Consider the following 24,190-nt stretch of genomic DNA (forward strand, 5'->3'; position numbering starts at 1 on the left):
GGAGGAGTGTCCGATTGAAAAGAACATACGCAAAACTTTTATACTGTTCCCAAGTTAAATCTTTGTCTGTCCCCAATTTTTGAATATTGAGAGCCATCTGGCCCAAAACAATGGACTCTCAAAATGTAACTGTGATGTGGTTCTTTGGCCATAAACCACTGGTGAACTCCATGACATTACGACACACGTTCAGCACATGATGCTAGTAAACTTGCATTTCCCTGGAATCAAAAGGCAGCTAAAAGCCTGGTCTAGACATTGTGTGTACATGTACATTCATACAAAGAGAGTACGGAATAAGTACCTTGGTGATATTCTGAGTGTACGCGGCAAGGTACATATTTAATTGAAAGTAGTTTCACTCTGTGCAATCATGCATGATACCCATAGTTCAAAAAAGATCTGGCATACTTGTTGCTAGCCATTGAATTTCAGAGGAAGCTCCATCATGTTTGTATATAGAGGTTGTTAGAGAAAGCATGAGCCAATCACTCAAATGGTCACAATTCTGTACTGGGGCCTCTTACCCTGCTGCAATTGATTTTAGTTTTCCTGAATGAGCCTTTAAAAATGATAGTGCTTCAATAATAATAATAATAATAATAAATTCTTTTTTTATGCAAAAATAAAAGAAAACAAGAGAAGAGGCACTGTGTGTCACTATAAAAAAAAAAAAAGAATACTAAGCATATGGCCTGATGTGGCTATTTTTGTACATCAATATTCAAATGTACTTTTATTATCGCCAGGGATAAATCAGCTGGAATGTTTTTCAACCACTAAGGACCTGTGTTACAAACCTACATGTTCTTTAACCCACCTTCTCTGTTCTTCCTTAGCGTCGGAGGCTGGTTTGCTAGAGCCGGACTGGGTACTGGGTTGGGCCTGGTGCTGTGTGCTTTGCTGAGGTCGAGAGCTTGAGCTGGGGCTGCGAGAGGCTCCTCGACAAAGACAGAGTGGATGTCAAAGGAAAAAACTCTTGCAGAAGACAAACTATTATGAACTGGGACAGCTTGGTGACCTAAAGCTTATTAGAAAACAAGCCGTAATGCATATATAATTAATACATGGTGTAATAAAATGATACCTGGTTATTTAACCTGATAAGGTTTTTTTACATTTTTAACAGTGGTCTGCTATGTACCGTTTGTCTGCTAGAGTTAGTTAGCCCTAAAAGTGTTCCGTTTCTGATCGGGAGGGATTTACAAGTGAGAGATTAGAAAAATAATGGTCAAGTGAGAGATTAGAAAAATAATGGTCAATTAATGTCCAAATATGACTCCAAAAACAATGGATTCTACACTTCCCATAATGTAACTTGAGATCATGGTTTTTTTCCTGCTGCCTGCCTACAGTAGTCTCCAAGATGAGAAATCCTCAGGGGTATTTTCAAAAGTCAGGGTTCAACGTTAATGAATTTTTACTGGTCTCTATACAAAAAGTTTTTTTTTTTTTATTATTATTATTAAACGTTTGAAAACAACATCGAAAGACAGTGAGGAAAAAACTGAAAAGCATAAAAAAAAAAAAAACAACCTCAAAAGCCAACTCAACTTTTGATTGGCCAACGGCACATTCAACATGCAATCTCCGACGAGGGCAAGATAACGACAACATCATTTATGATACGATGATGCCCGATCGGGCAAGTGAGTTGTTATATTTACTTGCCCGACTTTGCGTTTTACTTTCCCCAGGCCATCAGGTAACCCTTATTGCTGAACCCTGAGCTGTATTTACAAATTGAGCAGTACACTTCATGACTTGTAAACTAACCTTTATGTCTGTAGAGTTCCCCTGTTATGTCCAAATGTGGGAATTAGAAGTCTACAAGTTTCACTACTAAGACACATTCTTTACATTCCTTTTCAGGACACATATTCCTATTTGCACATGTACTTTACCTGTACCTGTGTCTTTCTGAGGACTTGAGGTCGATGGGGATGTGCGTTCTGGAGCAATGTTAGCTACTCCTCTCATCCTCTGGAGAACATCTTCTGACAGCTAGGAAGGGATAAAGAGCAAATAAAAAAAAAGGCAAAGATAGGTAAGGCTAGAGACAGAATCAACACAGAATTTAAACATAGGATTGCCCTAAAGCTTTTTTTTTGTTCTTCGCTTTTGTCTCTTTTAAACAATGAGAAGCCTTTCTGCAAATTTCCACAAACTGAATAACAGTTTACTGGAGCATAAAGCATATCATGTGCATTAAGGGGTATTATCTTCAATCAAATAAAAATCTAACTTTTATCTTTTTTTAAACCTTTGGTGTGCCAAATGCGCCAGAAAACAGTGGGTCACTGTAGCTCTACTATGTGTGTGTGTGTCTCCAGGGAAATGGTTAAACCTAGTTACATTTAATAAAAAAATAAATAAAAAAAAACCCACATTAGGCAGCAGCAGCAGCCACTGACTCACTGTTTCTATGACTCACACGATTTGAATGTGCAGGCAGGGTTGTTTTGGTGTTTTACAGATATCTTATAAACATACATTTTCACAATCATTATGATGTATTGAAGTACCAGAACTGTACACTCTTAACTTGCTTGAATTACACAGGTTTATCTTTTACATTCCAGTGGTTGTGAGTACAGCTAGGTCTAAAGATGCCTTCAAATCCTACGGGAAATTTGGAGATTACATCCAGTGTGTGTGTGTGTGTGTGTGTGTGTGTGTGTGTGTGTGGCTTTATTAATCTCTCATTTTGAAAACAGCCCATAATAAGAGTTAGCACCAAGCTGAAAAGCACTACTTACTCCACTTCTAGTTGAAAGGTTTCTGCCCTGTTGAAACTGTGACAAGACCCAGCATTTCTGTAGGGTGTGGTCACAAGAGTGCTCTGCCTGTAACCACACTTCTACATCACTACAGCAAGGTGAGAACCTCAACCACTTAAGGCCAGCAAAAAAACTTATATAAAAACTTTTCTGCTGGTGTAAAGTTGCACTTTATCAGTTAAACAAACCTCCATCACGACACAAAATCTGTAAGGGCTTTGGCTACAAAAAATATTAAACACAGTCAGTTTTGACAGTCTTTCCGGGAAACTCTAATCCATATTGTAAAAGTGAGGATGGAGTTGAGGATGCAAAGTTGAAAAAGGGTCATAGGCTAGGCTCAAACATGCTGCAAAGGTTGTCGTTGTTCCTGCTAATGATTGTCTTTCACAGTGTTAAACACGTTCTTTTTTTGTTTTACTCCCCTGCCTGTGTAAAGGTATCTGTATGGTGACATGAAGTCTTTGTTAATGCATCTAGGATTGGAGCATTTGCTTTTAATCAACAAATCTATGCTAATGTTAATGCAACAGAATCGTGCATAAAAGGTATCCATGGCAGTCTCCATTTTAATATTATTAATTGTGCAGCACGCATTATCACTATTAACACAATTTAAGAGAGTATAGTTTAGAATTGCTGGCTGCATGTAGTCGTCTTACTTAAGGTATTACTGTATTATATAGTATAGCACTTCGGAAAATTCCGACATTTACAATAGCACTGGAAGGCAGCAGTGTCAAAAGGCACAGCACGCCAAACTTCATTCGAAATTTGCCAATTTAAAGGCACCTAGGTTATGGACAAATATCGTAATAGCTACAACAACATTTGAATCTCATTGATTTAGCAATGCTTTCACCGTGCAATTGAAATGTTCGAACAAAATACTAACGAGCGTAAATGATTCGTTCGCCTCTTAACTGCTAACATAACGTTAGCTGGACGCCTTATATTCAACGTTGATAGCAAATGCTAGACGTTAGGTAGCTAGCTAGTGAATTGTAAAAAGAAATGTGGGATTTCTAATTAATGTAGTACTGCTGAGTGGATAATTTATGTGCCGAAATGACCAGAAGACCATTAACGTTTCTAAATGACGTTGGTCATCTGCCAGATAATGTTCTTTTGCCGATAAACAAGACATTTGCATTCTGCAAATTATTACGACTGGAGTTTGGCGTAACGTAAAAGGGTCGTTTCAGGTCGTAGCTACATCAACCTGCTCCAGCCCCTGTATCCCTTTACATCCTCCTCACTTCAGCAGTCGCTTTACTTGATAGTTCTAACGTTAGTTCAACTCAGAATAAACTAGTATTTCATTTGCTATGCTGCAACACGCTAAGTAGCTAGTTAGCAGTAGGCGTAACACTAAAGTGACGTTAGCATGGCTTATCAAACGCTAGCTAAATTAGCATTACCTTGACTCCACGAAGAATCCTGACTCTGTCCTCATCATCGACACCGAAAGACACTTTTCTGGTCGTACTCTCTCCCGAGCCCATGGCTTCTGGTGTGAAGTGGCAGCTTTGCTAACGTTAATGGCTTTGTGTTGAATAACGTTACTAACATGAATTAATGTTAGTGTACTGCCCAATGACAAAATGTGTGACAGATGGGATCTGGGTTGCCAAATACGTCTTAATCTATCCCCCTTTTACAGATGTGTATAAAAGCCGGAGCATGGTTTCCTATTAATGTATTAATAAGAAGGAACAAGTCAATTGAATTATTCCTAATACAATTCTGCATATGTATGTCTTCAACAGGTGCATTTAGGTACAATACAAACCGGTTGAATCACTGTTAGTTACCTAGCCACAGCCCAACCTGGCAACCCCAATGTCATACAAACCATAGCACCTATGTACTATGCAGACACAAATACCCACACACACACACACACACACACACACACACACACACACACACACACACACACACACATACAAATATGGATAAACAGACATTAACACAATAGTTTATTTGTAGCATAAACACAAGCATGTCTCATATTCAGCCCAAATTCAGTGTTCAAGTTTAAGCACATCAATGTTTACTGTATATAAGGAAAATAAAAGGAACTCTTCTTATCCAATCTGCACTTTTTTAATGTAATTCCATACAGGAGTTTGAAGGAAAGCAGTGAATACAAAAGTAAGAAACTATTTTTTTTAGATGGAGGCAAATTTTCTTGGTTGAACACCCAAATCTAAAATCTAAAAAATAGAAGTTCTGTTTACATCCCACTGTGCAGTATGATCCAGGACTCTGGTGTGTTTGAATGTATACTGAATGCTGGGTAAACCTGCTCCTTAAACACAGCCCTGAAGGTGTGGAGGTGCTCCCTGTGTCCTTTGATGTTGTGGAACATTAATGTTCCAGCTTCATAGTCCAGCACTATCTCAATCCTCAGCAGATGATTGGCCAATTCCCCCAGAGCCACATTGCACGAGGACTGGCACCCTGTCAGCTTGTTGTTTTTCCATTGCAGCCGCCAGGAAACAGAGTTGTGTCCTAAACGACTGTGGTCACCACGGCGGGGGATGCTCTTGTAACACACACCCAGCGACCACATGCTGTTGGAGCCCACTTCTACCACCCATATGTGCACGCCACTCGAAAACCCCTGTCTGCAAAGAACCTGGGAGGCGCTTGTAAAACGCTCTGGGTGCTCTGCATATGACTGCTTGGTAGGGCTGTACTTGACTGTGTGCAGATCATTGGAGACTATCAGGCTGGGGTGGGCAGTGCAGAGGTTGAAGGTGAGGTCCAGGGGGCTCAGGAGGATGTGGAGGGAATTCAGGAGGCGGGTCATATCTGAGCGGAAGTCTTGGGTTTTGAGGCTTGCCTGGAGACGCTTGGTGTTCAGTGGAACCTTTGAGGGGATCGTGGAGGGAACTGTGTCTGTGACGACTTCTCTCAGCTTATGTTCAATCAGCATGAACCTGGAGAGCAGAATCATTTCCTCAGTTGATTTCCATTGTTGTCATGCTACCATGACTTAGCGTCATGTCTTTACTTACAGTATGTAAGCTGCACGAATGCACAGACATACAATGGCCTGGAAAACATTTTCCTAGTGCGTGTGTGTGTGTGTGTGTGTGTGTGTGTGTGTGTGTTTTATATTTTAGAAGTGCTAATAGTGCACACATTCATTCGGCACATTATTATAAACACTACCGTATATATTACCTCAGTTTGTAAAACTTATAATAGCTTCTTAGTAGTTTATTTTTCCTAGTATGTTTTTTGTTGTAATTTTTAAAGCAATATAGATTTCTGTTGTACCTGTGTATGAAGATGCATGTGTCTGTCTCACTGAGGGCCTGTGTGGCACATCGCTGCGCCTCCATTAACTGCTGCTGTCGCTCTTTGAGTGCACTCAGTCCGAGGAGCCTGCGTTTTCTGCACTGGTCTCTCTCCTCCTCCAATAGCACACATAGACGTCCCTTGTACCTGAACACAACACAACAATGGTACTTCAAATTGAACGTAAACTGTGAGCTCCTGTCAGCAAAAATCGTCATTCGTAATGATTCTCCACCTATTGCTAGCATTGCTCGACAGTATGTTGTGTGGTTCGCTTCATATGCAAGGACAGCAGTTTCTTTTATTTCAGTTTTGTTTTTCTTTTACATGTAAGGAAATCAAACTTTACAATACAGATGAATGAGATTAACTATCATTTAGTCCAGTTTTAGAGCTGTTAATGAATAGTCCATGACATTTAAACACTATTACTTTGGTCGAAAAGTCTAAAAACGCTGATAAGCTGAATTCATCACATAAAATATTTGGTCCACTGAGTTCTGGCATGCAATTTTATCTGCAAAAGTCACTGCCTGATCCTGCTCTTTAAAGGTCCCATGGCATGAACATTTCACTTTATGAGGTTGTTTAACATTAATATGAGTTCCCCCAGCCTGCCTATGGTCCCCAAGTGGCTAGAATTGGCGATAGGTGTAAACCGAGCCCTGGGTATCCTGCTCTGCCTTTGAGAAAATGAATGCTCAGATGGGCCGATCTGGAATTTCCTCCTTATGTCATCATAAGGGGAAAGGTTACCTCCACTTTCTCTGCTTTGCCCGCCCAGAGAATTTGGCCCACCCATGAGAAAGAGACAGACATCATGGCTTGCAAACAAGCAAAGTGGCAGTTGGTCAAGGCCACACCCCCACCCTCCACCTTGCCCCCCCTCTCTCGTCCTCAATAGCATTTAAAGCTACAGACACAGAAATGGCACATACTAAAGAAAAGCTCATTGTGGGACTGGCTCTAGTGGCTGTAATTCTGCACCAAGGCTGAATTTCGGGAAAGAGACTTCAGATACAGTATTAGGGGACCACTAAGGCCTATATAAAAGAGACTTCAGATACAGTATTAGGAGACCACTGAGGCCTATATAAAAGAGACTTCAGATACAGTATTAGGAGACCACTGAGGCCTATATAAAAGAGACTTCAGATACAGTATTAGGGGACCACTAAGGCCTATATAAAAGCATCCAAAAAGCAGCATGTCATAGGACCTTTAAGACTAAAAGAGTAACCGCTTCTGGTAATCTAATGCACTATAATATATGTACTATAAATCGTACTGTGACTGACTTTACACATAACCTGTGAATTATTTACATCACATGACATCATCTTTGTCCAACTAAGCCCTGCCCACCTCAAACCAGGGAGATGAGGACAGAGAAACAGCACAGGCAAACCTCTCATGTTAAAAACACAAAACAAACATTGTGTTTCCATGACTTTGCTTAACATCGCTTATAGTAAGACATTTGCATCTTTTAATACATCTGCTTTAGGACAGCACATTTTACTTTGTAAGGCAGGATCAATACCAGCACAGGTGCAGTATATTACCTGTCCACCAGTGCAGCCATTCCGTCCATGACAGTGACAGCCTTGTTGACCACTCTGTCCCCTGAAGCTTCATAGGCTGCTTGCTCCTCTGCTGTCCTCTGTAGGAGACTCTCCGTCTTCAGCAGCCTGCTAGAAACCCCCTGCAAACACAGATTTACGTAACACACATTAGAGATTTGTGTGTTTTACACTTCACAAAGTAATCTCTAACAGATATCTACATATGAACGCAGAATCTGTAGGCAAGATTTTGGCATCGGAAGCATTCTGGTTTCCTTTTGTAGTCCGTTTGCAACCTGTTTGTAGTCTCAGTATGCTTTGGTTGCATGCAGGTAAACAGTCTTTGTGAAGAGTAAAAGAGCCGGAACACATTGGCCAGAATGCAATCTCAGAAGCCATCGGCTAGTGTGGCTTTAAAGTGTTAACTGAGTGTAATAGGCTAATTGTGAAACAACTTCTACAATGGTGGAAGTCGTCTCTCAACTCCAACTCCATTCTCGCGTCTCAAGTTGCTAATCGGACTGTAAACAATGACCAGCGCACGAAAGAGGAAGGCCGGGCCAAGTCCAAGTGAGTTTTTGGTGCTATGACTTTGCACTTCTACTCAGCACAGATGTAAATAAAGGTGCATTAAGTGATTCTGCACAAAGATTGTTGATATTTGAACTCAACTGCCAAACAAATAAATGTGTTATTAACCCCTAGGTTAATTTTACGCCGGATTTGTCCTTTAACATCTTTTTTTAGCATACACAGAAAATAGAGAGCTAGGTCACCGTGAGGAGATATTCACTGAATTTGACAAAAAGTGTATTGAATTAACATCACTTAGTATACCTTATAAAGTATTTGAATCAGTCACCTGGATCTGAGAACTGCGTTTTAACCTGTCAAAAGTCATTACACTGGACTCGTTAGTCAGGTAATTTTTATATTCTTATCATTCATCAGTTCCGAACCAAAATGGCATTGTGCCCGATAGCCATTTGACTCAAACCTTTTCATTGTTGTTTAGCAATTGGCATAAAGTTAAGCCTCTTATTGCTCGACATTCAGCACTCCCTAAAGTGCTCTGTTTGATTCAAGCAAAAGTAAACATTAATTCATTATTAATTCATTTTCAGAAACTGTATTCTTCTCTGTCAAATTGTGTGCTTGCCTGAAGATAAGTTTCACATTTTTGCGTTCGGACCTGCAGCACTGACTAATAGAATCTCTAGGATACCAATATAATTCAATGTCTCTAATTTCCCGATAACAAAGTTCTTTCCAGGAAATTATTCAGAAATTTGACCGCAAAATAAAACACTATCCTGTGTTTTACTTTATCACCAATTCCCAATATTGCAGACGTTTGCAAAACTGATGCTAAAATATCACCGTAGGAAAATTGTCTGTGGAATAAAAGTCTGGTAAATGTAAATGAAACCACAGAAGGACCTTGGTGCAGCACTCCAGCGCTCGCCTCATCTCCTCCTCGGCTAGATTGAAGGTGAGAACATCGTGGTTCTGGTGATGGCCTTCTGTGTAGCACGTGCTGCACATCAACGTCATGTCGTTGGAACAGAAATACTCAAGGGCCAGCCGGTGAGCGGCACAGCTCTTCAACCCCAGCTCATTCAGGGGCTCCACCATAGTGTGTGCCCGGAACACCTCCTTCTCATGGTGTCTCTGAAGGTGCCTGGGACACAGAGACACTTCACATCTCAGGCAGGTCTTCACAGCCAGCGACTGCTCATCTATACAGTGGTCGCAGAAAACCTCTGTCTTCTCAGGCTCCGTCTCAGGCTTCCTGCTGTACAGCTGTGGTGCGGTGGCTCGGTAACCTTCAATGATGCTGGAGAGTTTGAAGTTTTTCTGCAGGGACTCCACACCGTGATACTCCATGCGGCACTCTGGGCAATGTGGAAGGGTTGTGTCCCTCTTGTCGGCGGTCTTCCAGATACAGGCTCGGCAGTAGTTGTGTCCGCAGGGGAGAACCACCGGATCAGAGAACAGCTGAAGGCAAATGGGGCAGCTCAGCTCGAAGCCTAGCTGATCCTCTGGCTTGGAGAAAGACATGATGGGAGGTGATGAGGTTGGTCGTTTCTTTTGTTACTTGCCGATTTTTTCTCTTTTCATGTCACTCTTGGTGTCAAAACCTCCCAACCGTCTTACCCCGTTTCTATCTTTTTTTGTCCTAAAAGTATATCTCTCGTTCCTTCTTCACTCCGTCTCTTCTTTCCACCCTGGTGAGGCTACAGGTGAGTCTACAATGACAACAGGTAATACGGGCAGTATATACAGAGCAAACAAGGAAGTCTTCAGCCTTTAACAATGTATCAGAATAGGAGGAGGAGTATCCACACATGTGTGCAGGACAGCATTACTTTCCATGAGGCCCTGTGGTTTGTGCTAACAGAAATTTCCACCAGCATAGGGGATGCTGTTGCTGGTGACAATATGCTACACCTGACAGCAGTCATGTCCGCTCAGAGCTCGTTTTGGAAATTAGAAAGTAAGTGAAGTGACAGGACCCATATTTACTGGAAAGCTCAGAGCACAAATCTAGCCCGAGGCATCTTATTCCAAGTTTGGTAATGTTCTTGTTTTAGCTTCAGTTTTCGTCAGTAGACTTGAAAATTCCACATTATAACAAAACAATAAGGTGTATAAAACTCTTTATGGGACATAAGAAATGCGTGACTGTTGGTTTGTTGATTTAATCAACAGCAACCTTTGTTTGTGTTTCTGCATGTGCTTGGATTACCCCAAAACAGAGGAGCATTGTATCATACACACAGTAAAATCTCACGCGCTCATGTCTCCTGTTGACTGTAAACACCACATCACAGCATTTAAGAGACTTATGTCACTGGAGGTATCAAGGTTATCTTCCAACAAAAAGTCAAGTGAAAGTAATCAAAAAGTGAAGAGTTTGTTTGTTTGCTATTATAAACTGCAGGTTTTAAAGATTATTTTTTGGGCTTTTCCATCTTTAATGGACAGGACAGCTAGGTGAGAAAGGGCGAAGACATGCAGTCCACTTGGTGTCATCTCTGGCTCCACCTTGTGTACTTAAAGGGTAAGTTCAACCACACAAATAAAATAAACATGAGATAAGAGAGAGAGAGAGAGAGAGAGAGAGAGAGAGAGAGAGAGAGAGAGAGAGAAAGAGATGGCAGCAATTCAAACTAACAGGAATGTTGTATTGTGTATGTTATCATAGCCATTGTTTTATCTTTTGTTTTATCTCAATTGTTATAGTTTTCCTTTGTCTTTACCTTGTAAAGTGCCTTTGACTACCTTTTAAAGCGCTATATAAAATAAATGTATTATATATACACAAACACACACACACACACACACACACACACACACACACACACACACACACACACACACACACACACACACACTAGAGTGCTGATACCTGTCCCGAGCCCGTTGGGTCCGACGGGCCGGGCCAGGTTCAGACAGATATTTAGAAATGATGTTCGGGTTCGGGTCGGGCTCGGTCACATCAGCGCGATAAGGCATTGAACATTTTAAATTTAAAACAGCTTATTATGTAGGTAGCCAATGGGCCTGTTTCACTTGATGCAAATGTTCATTTTTGTGATTAAAATAAATAAAAAATATTAGGCTACTCTAACATCCGTCTTCCTGTGTACAGAAATGTGTTGTGTCATTAGTATGAGAAAAAAAATGAGATTTTAACTGTGTCGGGCTCGGGTCGGACATAAATATCTTAATGCCTGTCGGGCTCGGGTCGGCTTCGGTTACTGCTCTGTTGGACTCAGGCCGGGATCGGACAGAAAAATGCGGCCCGATCAGTTCACACACACACACACACACACACACACACACACACACACACACACACACACACACACACACACACACACACACACAACATTAGGCTACATTACGTGTATGTCATTTAGCTGACGCTTTTATCCAAAGCGACTTCCAATTAAGTGCATTCAACCCTGAAGATGCAAACCCCAAACAACAAGAAGTAAGTGCAAGTACATTAGCTTTAAATAAGCAAAACTATTATATATATATTTTATTATTATTATTTTTTTTATTTTTTTCATGTTTATCCGAGGTGTAGTCGGAAGAGATGTGTAAGCTTTCGGCCATCCTGATGTCAATAGGGAGCTCATTCCACCATTTAGGAGCCAGGACAGCAGTCGGGATTTCATTGAGTGATTAGTTGTCCCTCGCCATGAGGGGCAGCAAGCAGGTTGGCTGATGCAGAGCGGAGTGGGCGGGTTGGGGTATATGGGGTACAGACAGACACACACACACACACACACACACACACACACACACACACACACACACACACACACACTCAGTTTTAATTTCTCCATGCACTCTAAACACAAGTGTGCTGAGTAATGTATCTTTCTAGCCAAAAGAAAGACATAACAGTAATGATCCATAACTTGGTAACACACAATATATTTACCTTGTGTTTAGTGTGCATGAAGAAATTAAAACTCACCTCCCTCAAATAAAACATGAATGTTTTCAGTCCTGTTTGGAACAGAATATTGGGTAGTTGTGCACTTCAGCCTCTTGTGGTTGAATTGAGTATTACAACACTTAACAAAATGTGTCTGTAAAAATAATTCACCCTTTTCACAGAACGTAGAAAGAATGAGCCTGAAAATTGTCCCTGCTTATAATAAGAACTGGATACAGCTATAGAGGCAGAGCCCTGTTCATTTATTTGCTCGGTAGAGCATGAAGCCAAAAAAGTTCAATTGCCACATATAAAATTACCTGGATGATCGGCACTACTTCAGCACTATGGGGCCCATAGAGCAGGTGCACTAGAGACTCCCGCTGGCCGAGTCGGCTACCTCCCGTTTTAGGGCTTCGCTAAAGGCCCGGACACACAGAGCCAATAATCGGCCGTTGGACAGTCTGGCAAGGTCAGTGACTCGAGTCTGTTCGGTGTGTTCCGTGCTGTCGTCCGTCCGAGGGGCCGTCGTGCTTCATTTTGGCCAATTTGACATGTATAATTGGCAGGCGGGCACTGCCGGCAGTCATACTCAAATTGACCCATCTGATTGGTAGAGTGCTAACCCGGAAATGGGGAGCGGAATGAGCGTGACTAGAGTCTCTCACAATCTGACGAAAATCTTTTAAACTGACCTTTGTCGATCTGAAATGAAGACAGATTCAGCAACTGCACGGCCTAATTCTTGCTTAAAATGTTTTCAGAAACACGTTTCGGTGAACTATTTTAGTAAAATATGAGATCGTATTCTGAACAAGCCACCATGACAGTCTGGCTTTGAATTTCCGGAGAAACCAGACCCACGTGACGCGTTCGTCCAATCAGCTTTCATTTTTGGGCGACAATACAGATTAGCGCCGCCTGCTGTTATGGAGACGTATTACATCTTGTTGCTGTGTGCGTTCCGAGGCATTTTTTTTATCAATTTGGGGATACTGATCAGCCCAACTGCCTTTTCTGCCGACATTTGGCTTTCGGCTATGTGTGTCCGGGCCTTTACTTGAATGGGGATTAAAGGAAAAAAATGTATCCACTGATTTACAGTTTTTTTAATGGGGGAAAACCATGATAAACTTTTTTTACATACTTTAAAAGAAGTCTGGAGTGGAACTTTAAGTCATAAACTCTCCTGAGTTTTGTTTTCATTTTTTATGTGGGAAAACCATGTTAAACTAGTATTTCGTCTGCTGTTTGGTGCTGAGCCGGCAGCTGGTTTATCAGAGCTTTTTGCTGAATCTAAAACGCTCCATGGAGCTGAGGGGAACTGCAGAATTGGGCGATAATGATGATGAACATTTAGAACCATTGCTGACAGTGTTTAGACCACAGATTATTTCAGTATAAGCTATGTAATAGTAAGTGTGAGAAATTATTGCTCAGAAAAAAGTAAAACAGGATTGGACATTGAAGGAAAATGTCCCCTTTGGAGAAAAAAAATACTGTATACTAACATGAACTGTCTAATCCAAATCAAGCCCTCCAACAAACACTAACATGGTGAATGTGGATAGATTGTTGATCCACCAAAATTGTTAAAATGCAGGACAATCATAGCTGTTTTATGGAAAATAAATTTATTATAAATATCATAAAATTACACAACCCAATTTACCAGGTTTTGTAGCCTCCCTAACATCCTTTAACCAACATGTTTATACGAGGATCCTCTTTTTTTGTGGGTTTGTGTAAATGCATGCCACATTGTAAACCCATGAATTTTCAAGCATGTGTGTGTGCCATGTGTGTGTATATATAAACTCCACATGTGATAACATTCTCTCATTTCTCTTGGTGGAAATATTTATGCTAAGTCCTCATTTGAGCATGCAGTTCAAACAGACAGGGTCCGGTGTTCTTTCCCCTTTTTTCCAAACGCAGTCAGCCGCCGGGGGGCCCTTCCCAGACAAGACGAAGCATTGTGAGGGTGGCCTGGCCCTCCCCTCTTCCCTGCCCCAATATATGTGTTTATATCAAGACCTGATATCCATTTTCCATCACTCACTCCTTTAGCTCAGAGGTATTTATTTTTGGCGAACAAGGAACAGTTTCAAGGGGGGCTGTGATATGTAAATAGTTGTGATCCATCACAGGTGTCCCATCGCCCACAGCGAGGATGCACAGTCTGATGATGGTTAAAGCGAAGAAAATGAAAAGGAATCAATGAGTTTGGCAGCAGTCTGTGCTCACAGTATTTATGGACACACATTTCAACAACTACTTAAACATTGCATGAGAGCAGGATTGTTACTTTACTCAGGCTTTGTGGTGTAAATATTTCTAGTTGTTTAACACCAGACTGATTGAGTTAATATTCATTTCATCATTGTGTGACTACATGCTCAGTTTTGAGAAATTGTTACTCACATACGCCCTTCAAACCTTCAAAGTTATGTTTACATTCAGCGTTTCTTATCAAAACGCATGTATCCTTGAGGCCTACCAAACGTGTGAAATGCATTCACCTCCTCATAAAACACCTGCTAAGCCACATTTAAAAAAATACTTTACCTTTACATCCATTTTTACATCTGCTAGCAGCCGTACTCCTGGCTTTTGCTAGTGCATTGCTTTGCTTCTTAGCACGACTCCAGGCACCAGTTGCAGTTAAGACCAGTACCTTGGTCACTCAGGAGGACTGTATTTCTAATACCTAGCACAGGATGACAATAATCCTGTGTAGAACTAACCCCATTTAATCTCAATACTTCATACATCATGCCAACCCAAGGTCTATGCCAACCTTAGAGAGGTAGAACGATAACCTTATCTTTCCAGCGGTAGGTTGCATCCTCAAAGGTTGGCTTTGAATTTAAATGTATTAAAATCAAATGTTTTCAACACTGTGCCAAGCTATACGCTATGTTCACTGCCCTGACCTGCCATTGGCTAGGGAAACAGATGTTATATACATCCTGCAATGTTAACCACTGAGCCAGGGTGCCAAGACCAACAAGACGGAAAATTCCTAGGAGCAGCTGATATCTGCATGACCAAATTATGTGATAAAGAGCATACTGTTCTTACTGTAGGATTGTCAACACATCAGTGAATCACAATCACATATGGTCAGCTCTGGGTGGAGGCAAGGCAGTGCGATATAACTGGATACCTTAACTGCTATCGTTCAGTTAGTTATTGTTTTTTTCACAAGTTTTACAATATCTAAGCATTGATATTTTTGATTTAGTGACATTTTGGCTATTTCGTCACTTCTTTACTCTCCATGCAGACTTGCACATTAGAGTGCGGATTGGACCGCATTTTTCTGTCCGAGCCCGGCCCGCGTCCGACAGAGCAGTAACCGAACCTGGCCCGAGCCCGACAGGAATTAAGATATTTATGTCCGAGCCTGACCCGAGCCCGACAAAGTTAAAATCTAAATTTTTTTCTCATACTAATGACACATGTATGTTTGTTTGTGTGGAAAGCCCGCTTTTATTAAGCAACTGTAGTAAGGATGGGACGCTGTTGACCTCAACTGAGGAGGTAATAGGGTGATGGAAGGAGCACTTTGAGGAACTCCTAAATCCGACTAATACGCCCTCTATGGTAGAGGCAGAGCTGGAGGATGATGGGGGATTGTCGTCAATTTCCCTGGTGGAAGTCGCTGAGGTAGTTAAACAACTCCACAGTGGCAAAGCCCCAGGGATTGATGAGATCCGTCCAGAAATGCTTAAAGCTCTGGGTGTGGAGGGGTTGTCTTGGTTGACACGCCTCTTCAACATTGCGTGGAAGTTTGGGACGGTGCCTAAGGAGTGGCAGACTGGGGTGGTGGTTCCCCTGTTTAAAAAGGGGGACCAGAGGGTGTGTGCTAATTACAGGGGTATCACACTTCTCAGCCTCCTCGGTAAAGTCTACTCCAAGGTGCTGGAAAGGAGGGTTCGGCCGATAGTCGAACCTTGGGTTGAAGAGGAACAATGCGGATTCCGTCCTGGTCGTGGAACAACGGACCAGATCTTTACTCTCGCAATGATCCTGGAGGGAGCCTGAGTATGCCCAATCGGTCTACATGTACTTTGTGGATCTAGAGAAGGCGTATGACCTGGTCTACCCGGGAGATACTGTGGGAGGTGTTGTGGGAGTATGGGGTGAGGGGGTCCCTTCTCAGGGCCATCCAATCTCTGTACGACCAAAGCGAGAGCTGTGTCCGGGTTCAGTAAGTCGGACTCGTTTCAAGTGAAGGTTGGCCTCCGCCAGGGCTGCACTTTGTCACCAATCCTGTTTGTAGTATTTATGGACAGGATATCGAGGCATAGTCGGGGTGGGGCTCTCATCGCTGCTTTTTGCAGATGATGTTGTCCTGATGGCATCATCGGCCTGTAGCTGGCGCAGGATGTTAAACGTGGCCAAAGTTCCAAATAATGCCGTAAATATATTTAAAAGTAATCCCTGTGAGCAAAAAGTTCAGATTTCAGACCGTTCTGAACACTCCATTTCCTATTGTTTTTTTCTACTCCCAGCTCGAACTGACGCCAATCCGTGCCAGATGTCTTTATATGGCCATCTGCTCCAGGCACGTTATTGTGGTGTTTAAATCACATACACTGCTACATGTAGCTACATGCTAACAGATACTGTTAATGTCTCCCCCATTTCAAACAAGGGGGTAAGCTTCTTCTCACAACCCATAGATCCTATGGCGCCATTTTGATGCTAACAAGCACTCACCCCCCGTTAGCATCCCATTGACTGCCATTCATTTTGACGTCACTTTGACAGCGAATAACTTTACATCTGAAGCGTTTAAAGACTTTATTTGTCCATTGTTTATTTCTAAAGAAACACGACAATGTATAAAAGGCTCCATTACCTTGTATCTCACGTTATGGCTCCGTAGCAGACGTTTTTGTAAAAATAGGCTAACGATTGTGTCATAACCACGCGACTTACTGTCGCATAGTAGAGTAATTACCGTATAGTACAGGAGAAGCTCGCAGGCAGTTTCGACTTACATTAGCTGTTTAAGTTTAATTACTAATGTTAACTAGCATTAGTTAACAATAATTAGCCTGTGCCTATGTTATCTCCTTACATATACCTACACTCTCCATCTCTGCAGTATTCGGAATGATTGAGATTTCTCTTGGCACAGCTACCAGAATACTTACAACTTTCAGACACGTTGCTCACGTCACATTTACGTCGTCTCTCTCAGTTGGAGGCTGCGCAGTAACGCTCAGCACTCACCAGAAAAGTGCTTCTAATATCCTTCACTGTTGGTCCATTCTATGTACTGTCTATGATTGATCAAATCGCGCTCCTGCTGCAACATGCTTAATTGTGTAGTTTTTGATTTAGATGCCTTTGTGCCTGTTCACCATAAAAAGTGCTGCTATACTCTCCGTTACAGTCAATCCACTGCCACATGTAACCACCAGAGAAACCTGTAATCTTGGTTGCTAATGTTGTTATTTTTTCCCCAATTTGTATCACATTCCTGCTGGAACATATCTGGTTGTGCAGTTTTTAGTTTAGAAGATTTTTATCGTTTCTTTTTGCGTGTGGCTTGCTAGCTCTAAGTTTGTTGTTGTTTCCCCTATCGAAAGGATTTGGAGAACAGCAACACACAGAGAGAGGAAGGTGAGGGGCAAAGCTCGCCGGATGTCAGGCTTTATCCTGGAAATGTACTTCCGTTGATTCAGACTACAGGAGTCTCAAATGGGGCTCATGGGGGACATGATGCCGTACATCTTACAAATATTAGTGCAAATATTGTTGTAGCAACAAAAACCTCTACAGTCATGGTGAGCAGTGGTGTGTGAGTAAGAGAAATGGTATCATCTGTGGTCAGACAATGGAGGTTTCTCTTCTTGTTGTGGACTTGAGCTATCTTTGAGTTGACTTAGAGGAGAGACTTTTCAGTTCTGTACCTGTATGAAACCATTTCCACTCAAGTTTTTTCATCATTGTTAAGAATGATGTCTCTCAAATGCAAAACGCAAACAATAGACTCTTTTTTTTTGTTGGGTTGTGGCTGTGTGGGCCATGCTGGGACTCACCCAGCAGTTTGAGAAAGTAATGTACGTTGGACCTGGACTGAGGCTTGGACTAAATGTAGTTAGAACAAGCGTGAAACAAATTGTCCCACAGGCCTCCCTCTGATCCACAGAACTCCTTATTTCCTTAATGCTGTGATTACACCTCAGTGCTGCAGTGCTGACTGAATGCCAGGTCCGGGTTTATGCTGAGAAACAACAGCCAAGTTACTGGCAGTGAAATTAAACACACTGTCTCTGTTGTTTTAACAAACAAAAAGAACCCTATGTTAATAAGAGGTGTAATATGTTTAGCTCATTTTCCAATCATTTATTAAATAGATGTTTATGTTGTACAGTCAAAGAACACCAAAAAAGAGTTTTGTTTTGGTTATAATATGATGTCCGATTGGAGGCCATAGTTATGTTATGGTAAAATGATGTACTATTGTATTTCTGTATTGTATACAGTAATCTTGAATCCTCTTTCAAATATCTCTAGTGCCTCTTTCTACTCCATCTGCCTGGAATGTTTTGTGGTAAAGTATCATCACATTTCACTGTTGATAAAGCAGACAGAAGTAGCATTTGACTTTCAAACCAGAAACATTTGTGGAGCTTCCTTTACAGTTTTTTTCTTCTTTTCTCTGAACTATATTGAAAGAGAGCGATGATGGTGCTGAGTTGTGGAGAGTGGAGGCAGGGGGGGCAGAGAGCCAGGCAGCGAGAGGGGGGATGGTAGCGACTTGCTTTGGAGGAAATCTGGAACCTATAAACTTGGGCAACTTCTATGACAAGAAGCAAACGTCACAACGGTTCGATTTGATTGGCTGCACGATGCACCTTTGTCTCCGCCTCGTCCTTTTGATCGAACCAATCGCTTAAGATGCATTCTTCCTGTTGTCTTAAGCTCAGCTGTCCAAAAAAAGTCCTCCGGACCAATCAGTGACTCAGATGGGTGGGCAGCTGAAGGTTTCATGGTTCCCTCCCTTTAAAAAGTCAGATTTAGGTTGCTGTTGTCTCACATGCAGCTACAGGAGCGGGACATGAGACCAGTCCGGTTTGCCGATGTGTACACTCACAGAGACTGGGAAGAGATCATTGGCAGGTTTCCACATGTGTGGATGAAGAAGCACTGTGGCAATCCAAAGCTGAGGGCTGGTTACTCACTCATTTTGGCTTGGCATGTTCGTATGTGACAAAGTGTAAAGCTGATAACTGTTGGAGAAGAACAACACAGCAGAAGACCAGAGAAACGCACAACGTAAGAGAGGGAACTCCTGAAGACGGACAGAACAGAGGAAAACTGTGTGAAAGCAGGAGAGTGGAGAGAGATATATTAAAGGAAAGAGAGAGGCACTAGAGATATTCGGAGGAGTGAAGGATAGAGTCACAAAAAGGAGAGAGAAGACAGAAGAAAAAACGTGGCCAAGCATGAGAGAGGAGGAGCAGTCTAATTATGACCACCCTGAGGACGAGGGGGTTTCCAGCGAGGAGAACACGGGAAGGCCACCTTCTAATGCCTGTCCTGTTGTTGTAGCAACACCGGGGGTCACCAGGCGCAAACGGCAGACGGGCTCACAAATGGAGCATCACGTTACAACAGTTACTCCCACTACAGCAGCACATGATGGCAAGGTGAAGCCAGCGGAGGACATCCAGATTTACACGCTGACTGAAGCCAAAAGACTCAAGAAGAGTCCTCAACATCGGCCGCCTTCCTCAGGCCCATCCCTTTCTCCTTGCCCCGGCGCTAGTCCTGGAGATCTCTCGGCCCTTGAGGATCCACACGGCCAACGGGTGATCGCCAACATCCGTGAGCGCCAGCGGACACAATCTCTGAACGACGCCTTCGCCTCGTTGCGTAAGATAATCCCAACGCTCCCCTCTGACAAACTGAGCAAGATCCAGACCCTTAAATTGGCATCGCGCTACATTGACTTTCTGTACCAGGTTCTGCAGAATGACGAGATGGACACTAAGCTGGCTGGATGTAACTACCTGGCCCATGAGAGACTGAGCTACGCCTTCTCTGTCTGGAGGATGGAGGGGGCCTGGTCGACCATGTCTGCTGGTCACTAGCCCTCCCTGAAAGCTAGGTTTGTCTTTTAACTGTTGCCCTAATGACAGGGAAATATTCTTATTTGACACAGAGGGCTGAGGTCTGAATTGTGTCTACCAGCGGACTATTTTTAACACCTCAGATCATCTGTTTGCCTCAATGATAATAAAAAAGACACTTTAGCACGAGCATTTGGACCAAGCTGATTTTTAAGCCACTATCCCTTTATCAGGTTTTCACTGATGTCAAGCGACATATCAGATGCATTCTTCTAATTCAATTGTTTTGCGATTCGTGGCTTTTTAAAGGAATTTCTTTATGATGTTTGTACTAGTAAGATCACAACGGACAGGTGACAGATAAAGACATCCAGACATCATTTCAATCATTCAACAACCTGATGGTTAAGGACCACCTGTCCTAAATGTTGCCTCCACGTGACAGCACGGCTTTTTCTGCTAGAGACGTCTGAGCCCTCAGCTTTCTCGGGTTCTGATGCTTGTCCTCTGGTTTCATCCTTATCATCACCCTGGGTTTTAACTGCCATCTTTATCATCATAATCTTTACTGTCGCCATCATAGGTATGCATACTTGAGATACATTTGAACTTTGTTTCTGCCTCGGGCTAATCAGTGTATAAAGTTTTGTGTAATATACAAAGTGCAACAACTAGAGATTGCGGAAGAGGGATTCGAGGAAAGTCAGAACTGGAAAAACTAAATCTGATTGTTTCAAGAGAGATTGGTCCTTTGACTTTTCCGTACCCTTTCAACTCCTACTTTTCCAAGACTCTGACATATCATGATTCTCTGACCACCTCTGAACCCAAGCGACAGTGGAAAACGTAGCCGTCGTCCTGACTTCAGTTTCTCCTCTTTATACCCAAACCAAGCCCCTTTGTTTCTTCTAGTGCCAAACCTCTCCTCTTGAAATTCTTTCCTCTCATTCTGGCCCAAATTTGCCTGCGTTGCACGAAACCGTGATGCAGCTACAGCGAGCTGACGAGGAGGCGTAATGAAAACAAACGGTCTCGAGACGCCATGAATCATGTGTGTCACCATCAAAGGGGAGGCTGATGTGGCTCCCTGCTGGGCTCCCATAAACCACTGGAAGTGATGGAGGAGGTGAGAGCAGATTTATACACACACACACACACACACACACACACACACACACACACACACCAATGTGCACACATGCATAGTTGAGCCATGCGCACGCACAAATGCACAAAACCACACACACCTCCCCCACATTTTGGGTTTGAAAAATAACCATTTTCTTTAAAGTCAACATCCATAATTGCCAAATTATACACATGCAGTAAAGCAACAAAAAGTCTGTTTTGTATTATTACGATTGATTTTTGTCTTGCGTGAAATAAAACTAATACCATGCAAATATACAACACCTGCTTTAGCTTTTTCTACTCCAAAGAGATGGGTTTTGAGATGTTGTTTGTATTCGATGCTTATCCATGACAAACTTCTTCCTTCATTGCCAATATGCATGAAGCCCAGCAACCTATCATTAGAATGTCCAAGGGAGGTAGCTAATGTTTCCAGCCCCTATGTAGACTTCTTACTGAGCCCCACAGTCAGCACAGTGTGGTCTCAGAGGACTAACCTACCCTGACATGTTAGAAGACAGTTGACATTTAAAAAGAATTCTGTTTTGGGCCAAAAGAGAAAAGCTGCCCCTGTGCTTTTTGTATATGAAATGAGAGTGGCTGGCCTTAAGAATCAAGGAGATGATTTTTTCAGTGCAGATTCATTTCATACAGCATTCGTTTGATTACTGAGACAATATCAGAACCTCTTTTTTTATTTTTAAAGTGAAAAATGGAATATTTGGCAACAGCAATGAACCAAAGTGTTTACTAACCCACCATAAATGTCAGTACCGAACGTCAGTTTTATGCCCATGCATCACCTTTCATTATTGCATATTATTATTATTAAATCATGTTGTATTCTGAATTGGTATATTGATTCTAGCTTGTTATGAAAAAAAGGTGACATTCCTTTCTGTGATTTGTCCAATGGTGAAATTTATTTGAAAGATGTTTTTTTTTTTTTTTATGTTAAAGTGTAAGCGTTATCTTCTTCTCGTGGCACCTTGGAAATATGAAATTAGATCTAGTTGGTGGTCAGTCAGTGCCCCATGATGCCCTTGTTATTTGGGAACAATTATTTGGAATACTTATATTCATATGTCCAACATCTAATGATGAATATGTTAGACAAACTGATCAACTGTTACCGCAGTAACATGTCTGCCTTTTTGTCTTTCCAGCTGCTGAATAAAGTGACTGTGATCTTCCCTGTACATCTCTGCTCCATGCCACCAATACTGCTAAACTAATCATGTGGACTTTTGATGCGAATGGAACTTTTTTTAGTTACCTCACTTTTGGAGAAAATTTATGTTTAAGAATATTTAAAGACATATTGATCAGGATGCAGACTGACATGGGGAAAGAGAACGTTTCTGCACCAAGTAAACCAACAAAGAGCTTTGATTTATTGAAAATACAGAAAACTACAGAAATTGACGATACAAGTCAAGTTGGACAAGTATTTTGTGTTTAGTTGTTTTGTTTTTCTTACTATTTTCCCAGAGGTATTATTCTAAGGAAACTTAGGCAGCGCAAGGCTTTGTTTTTGAGGAGCATTTACTTGAAGTATATACAGTATAGTGTGGTACTCTACAAATAAGGAGTGACACTGATACAGTATGACATACATATCGCAAGCAGAAAAATCCCTGGAGAATTAGATGTAGTGATGCATACAGCACATCATTATTTGTCTGAAAAATAAAACTTCAAACTATTCATGAGATTCTTGTTGTTTTGGTTAAAAGTGGATGATGAACGGTGCAAAGATTTATGCTGGCACCACACCCTCTTTGTCTCCCGTCTCTCTTGTTAAACTGCCTCCCTTCCTCCTTCCCCCAGTCTTTTTTTTTTTAATGAGGTCTGTGTGCCTTCGCCTGGTCAGTCAGGAACAGTTAATTCCTCCAAAAAGAACACGTTAATGTGCAATTAAGGGCTCTGGGAATATTTATAGCCTGTTTGGGACCAAATTCTAAGTGTGTAGCATGATCTTTTTTCATTTCCTCTATGGTGGCCTGCAGGTTTACTTTTGTGTATGCTGATACTGCAGCAAGAGTTAGATCATTAAAGCTTTCACACAGTGGTAAACACCGGAAACATAGTTACAGTATGGCACAACTACTTGATCAGTTTGTTGGTATAAACTGCTGGCCATATTTCATCATGTCAAATGATAAAAAAAAGAAATAGTCACACAACTGTTTATTATATTAGACCATATACACAGGGACAACAATCAGTTCAAGGTGCTTGTCCGTTGATATTTTCTTTAATCAACAATGTGAGATTGTTAGAGACAAATTAGTACCAGTCTAAGATAGAGTCTCAAAGATGCTTTTTTCCTGTTAACATAAATATGGCTTAAATATCTACAGAGGCGCAGTCCTCGCAGAGGCACAGCGGCCATGGGTTCAATTCCAATCTTCAGCCCTTTGCTGCATGTCATTCCCACTCTATCTCCCTTTCATGCCTAATATGTCCTATCAATAAAGCCCTAAAATGGCACAAAAAAAAGTATATATATATATATATATATATACACACACACTACCGGTCAAAAGTTTGGGGTCACTTAGAAATTTCCATTCCACTCCTTTATAGACAGAATACCAGCTGAGATCAGTTGCATTGTTTTTTTAACCAGGGCAGCAGTTTTCAGATTACATTATGTGCTTACATAATTGCAAAAGGGTTCTCAGGTTTTCTCAGTCAGCCTTTTAAAATGATATCAGATTAGTAAACAGAATGTGCCTTTGGAACATTGGATGAATGGTTGCTGATAATGGACAATGTAGATATTGCATTAAAGATCAGCCACGTCTTTCTACAACAGTTGAGAACCCTTTTGCAATTATGTAAGCA

General features: G+C 41.7%; 3 protein-coding genes and 1 long non-coding RNA gene across 5 annotated transcripts in view; 2 read left to right on the forward strand and 2 right to left on the reverse strand.

Annotated features, from left to right (window-relative positions):
• Positions 1–4,425, reverse strand: part of LOC144520566 (MICOS complex subunit mic25a-like) — a 92,551-nt gene extending 88,126 nt beyond the window's left edge. Inside the window, exons 1-3 of one of the 2 annotated variants that reach the window (XM_078254355.1) lie at positions 4,202–4,425; positions 1,911–2,004; positions 821–938 (exon numbers count right to left, since the gene is read on the reverse strand). In XM_078254355.1, coding sequence (XP_078110481.1) covers positions 821–938; positions 1,911–2,004; positions 4,202–4,285 — 296 coding nt within the window. In that variant the 5' untranslated portion in view covers positions 4,286–4,425. Of the gene's footprint in view, positions 1–820; positions 939–1,904; positions 2,005–4,201 lie in introns of both variants that reach the window. The other variant, XM_078254354.1, reaches the window with a different exon arrangement.
• A 324-nt stretch (positions 4,426–4,749) lies between these two features.
• LOC144520565 (E3 ubiquitin/ISG15 ligase TRIM25) lies at positions 4,750–9,950 on the reverse strand. Its single transcript, XM_078254353.1, has 4 exons — positions 9,098–9,950; positions 7,658–7,797; positions 6,072–6,239; positions 4,750–5,728 (listed from the first exon to the last, which is right to left on the reverse strand). Exons 1-4 carry the CDS (start codon positions 9,716–9,718, stop codon positions 5,020–5,022), a joined length of 1,638 nt encoding a protein of 545 aa, XP_078110479.1. The 5' UTR covers positions 9,719–9,950; the 3' UTR covers positions 4,750–5,019.
• Positions 9,951–19,044: 9,094 nt separating this feature from the next.
• Positions 19,045–21,128, forward strand: LOC144520567 (twist-related protein 2-like). Its single transcript, XM_078254356.1, has one exon. The coding sequence runs from the start codon at positions 19,583–19,585 to the stop codon at positions 20,228–20,230; it is 648 nt and encodes a 215-aa protein (XP_078110482.1). The 5' UTR covers positions 19,045–19,582; the 3' UTR covers positions 20,231–21,128.
• Positions 21,129–21,131: 3 nt separating this feature from the next.
• Positions 21,132–23,047, forward strand: LOC144520570 (uncharacterized). Its single transcript, XR_013502234.1, has 2 exons — positions 21,132–21,335; positions 22,507–23,047. It is a non-coding gene; the product is annotated as an uncharacterized LOC144520570 (long non-coding RNA).
• The last annotated feature ends 1,143 nt before the right edge of the window (positions 23,048–24,190 follow it).

The sequence above is a fragment of the Sander vitreus genome, chromosome 7 (assembly GCF_031162955.1).
Source record: "Sander vitreus isolate 19-12246 chromosome 7, sanVit1, whole genome shotgun sequence".
Classification (NCBI taxonomy): Eukaryota; Metazoa; Chordata; class Actinopteri; order Perciformes; family Percidae; genus Sander; species Sander vitreus.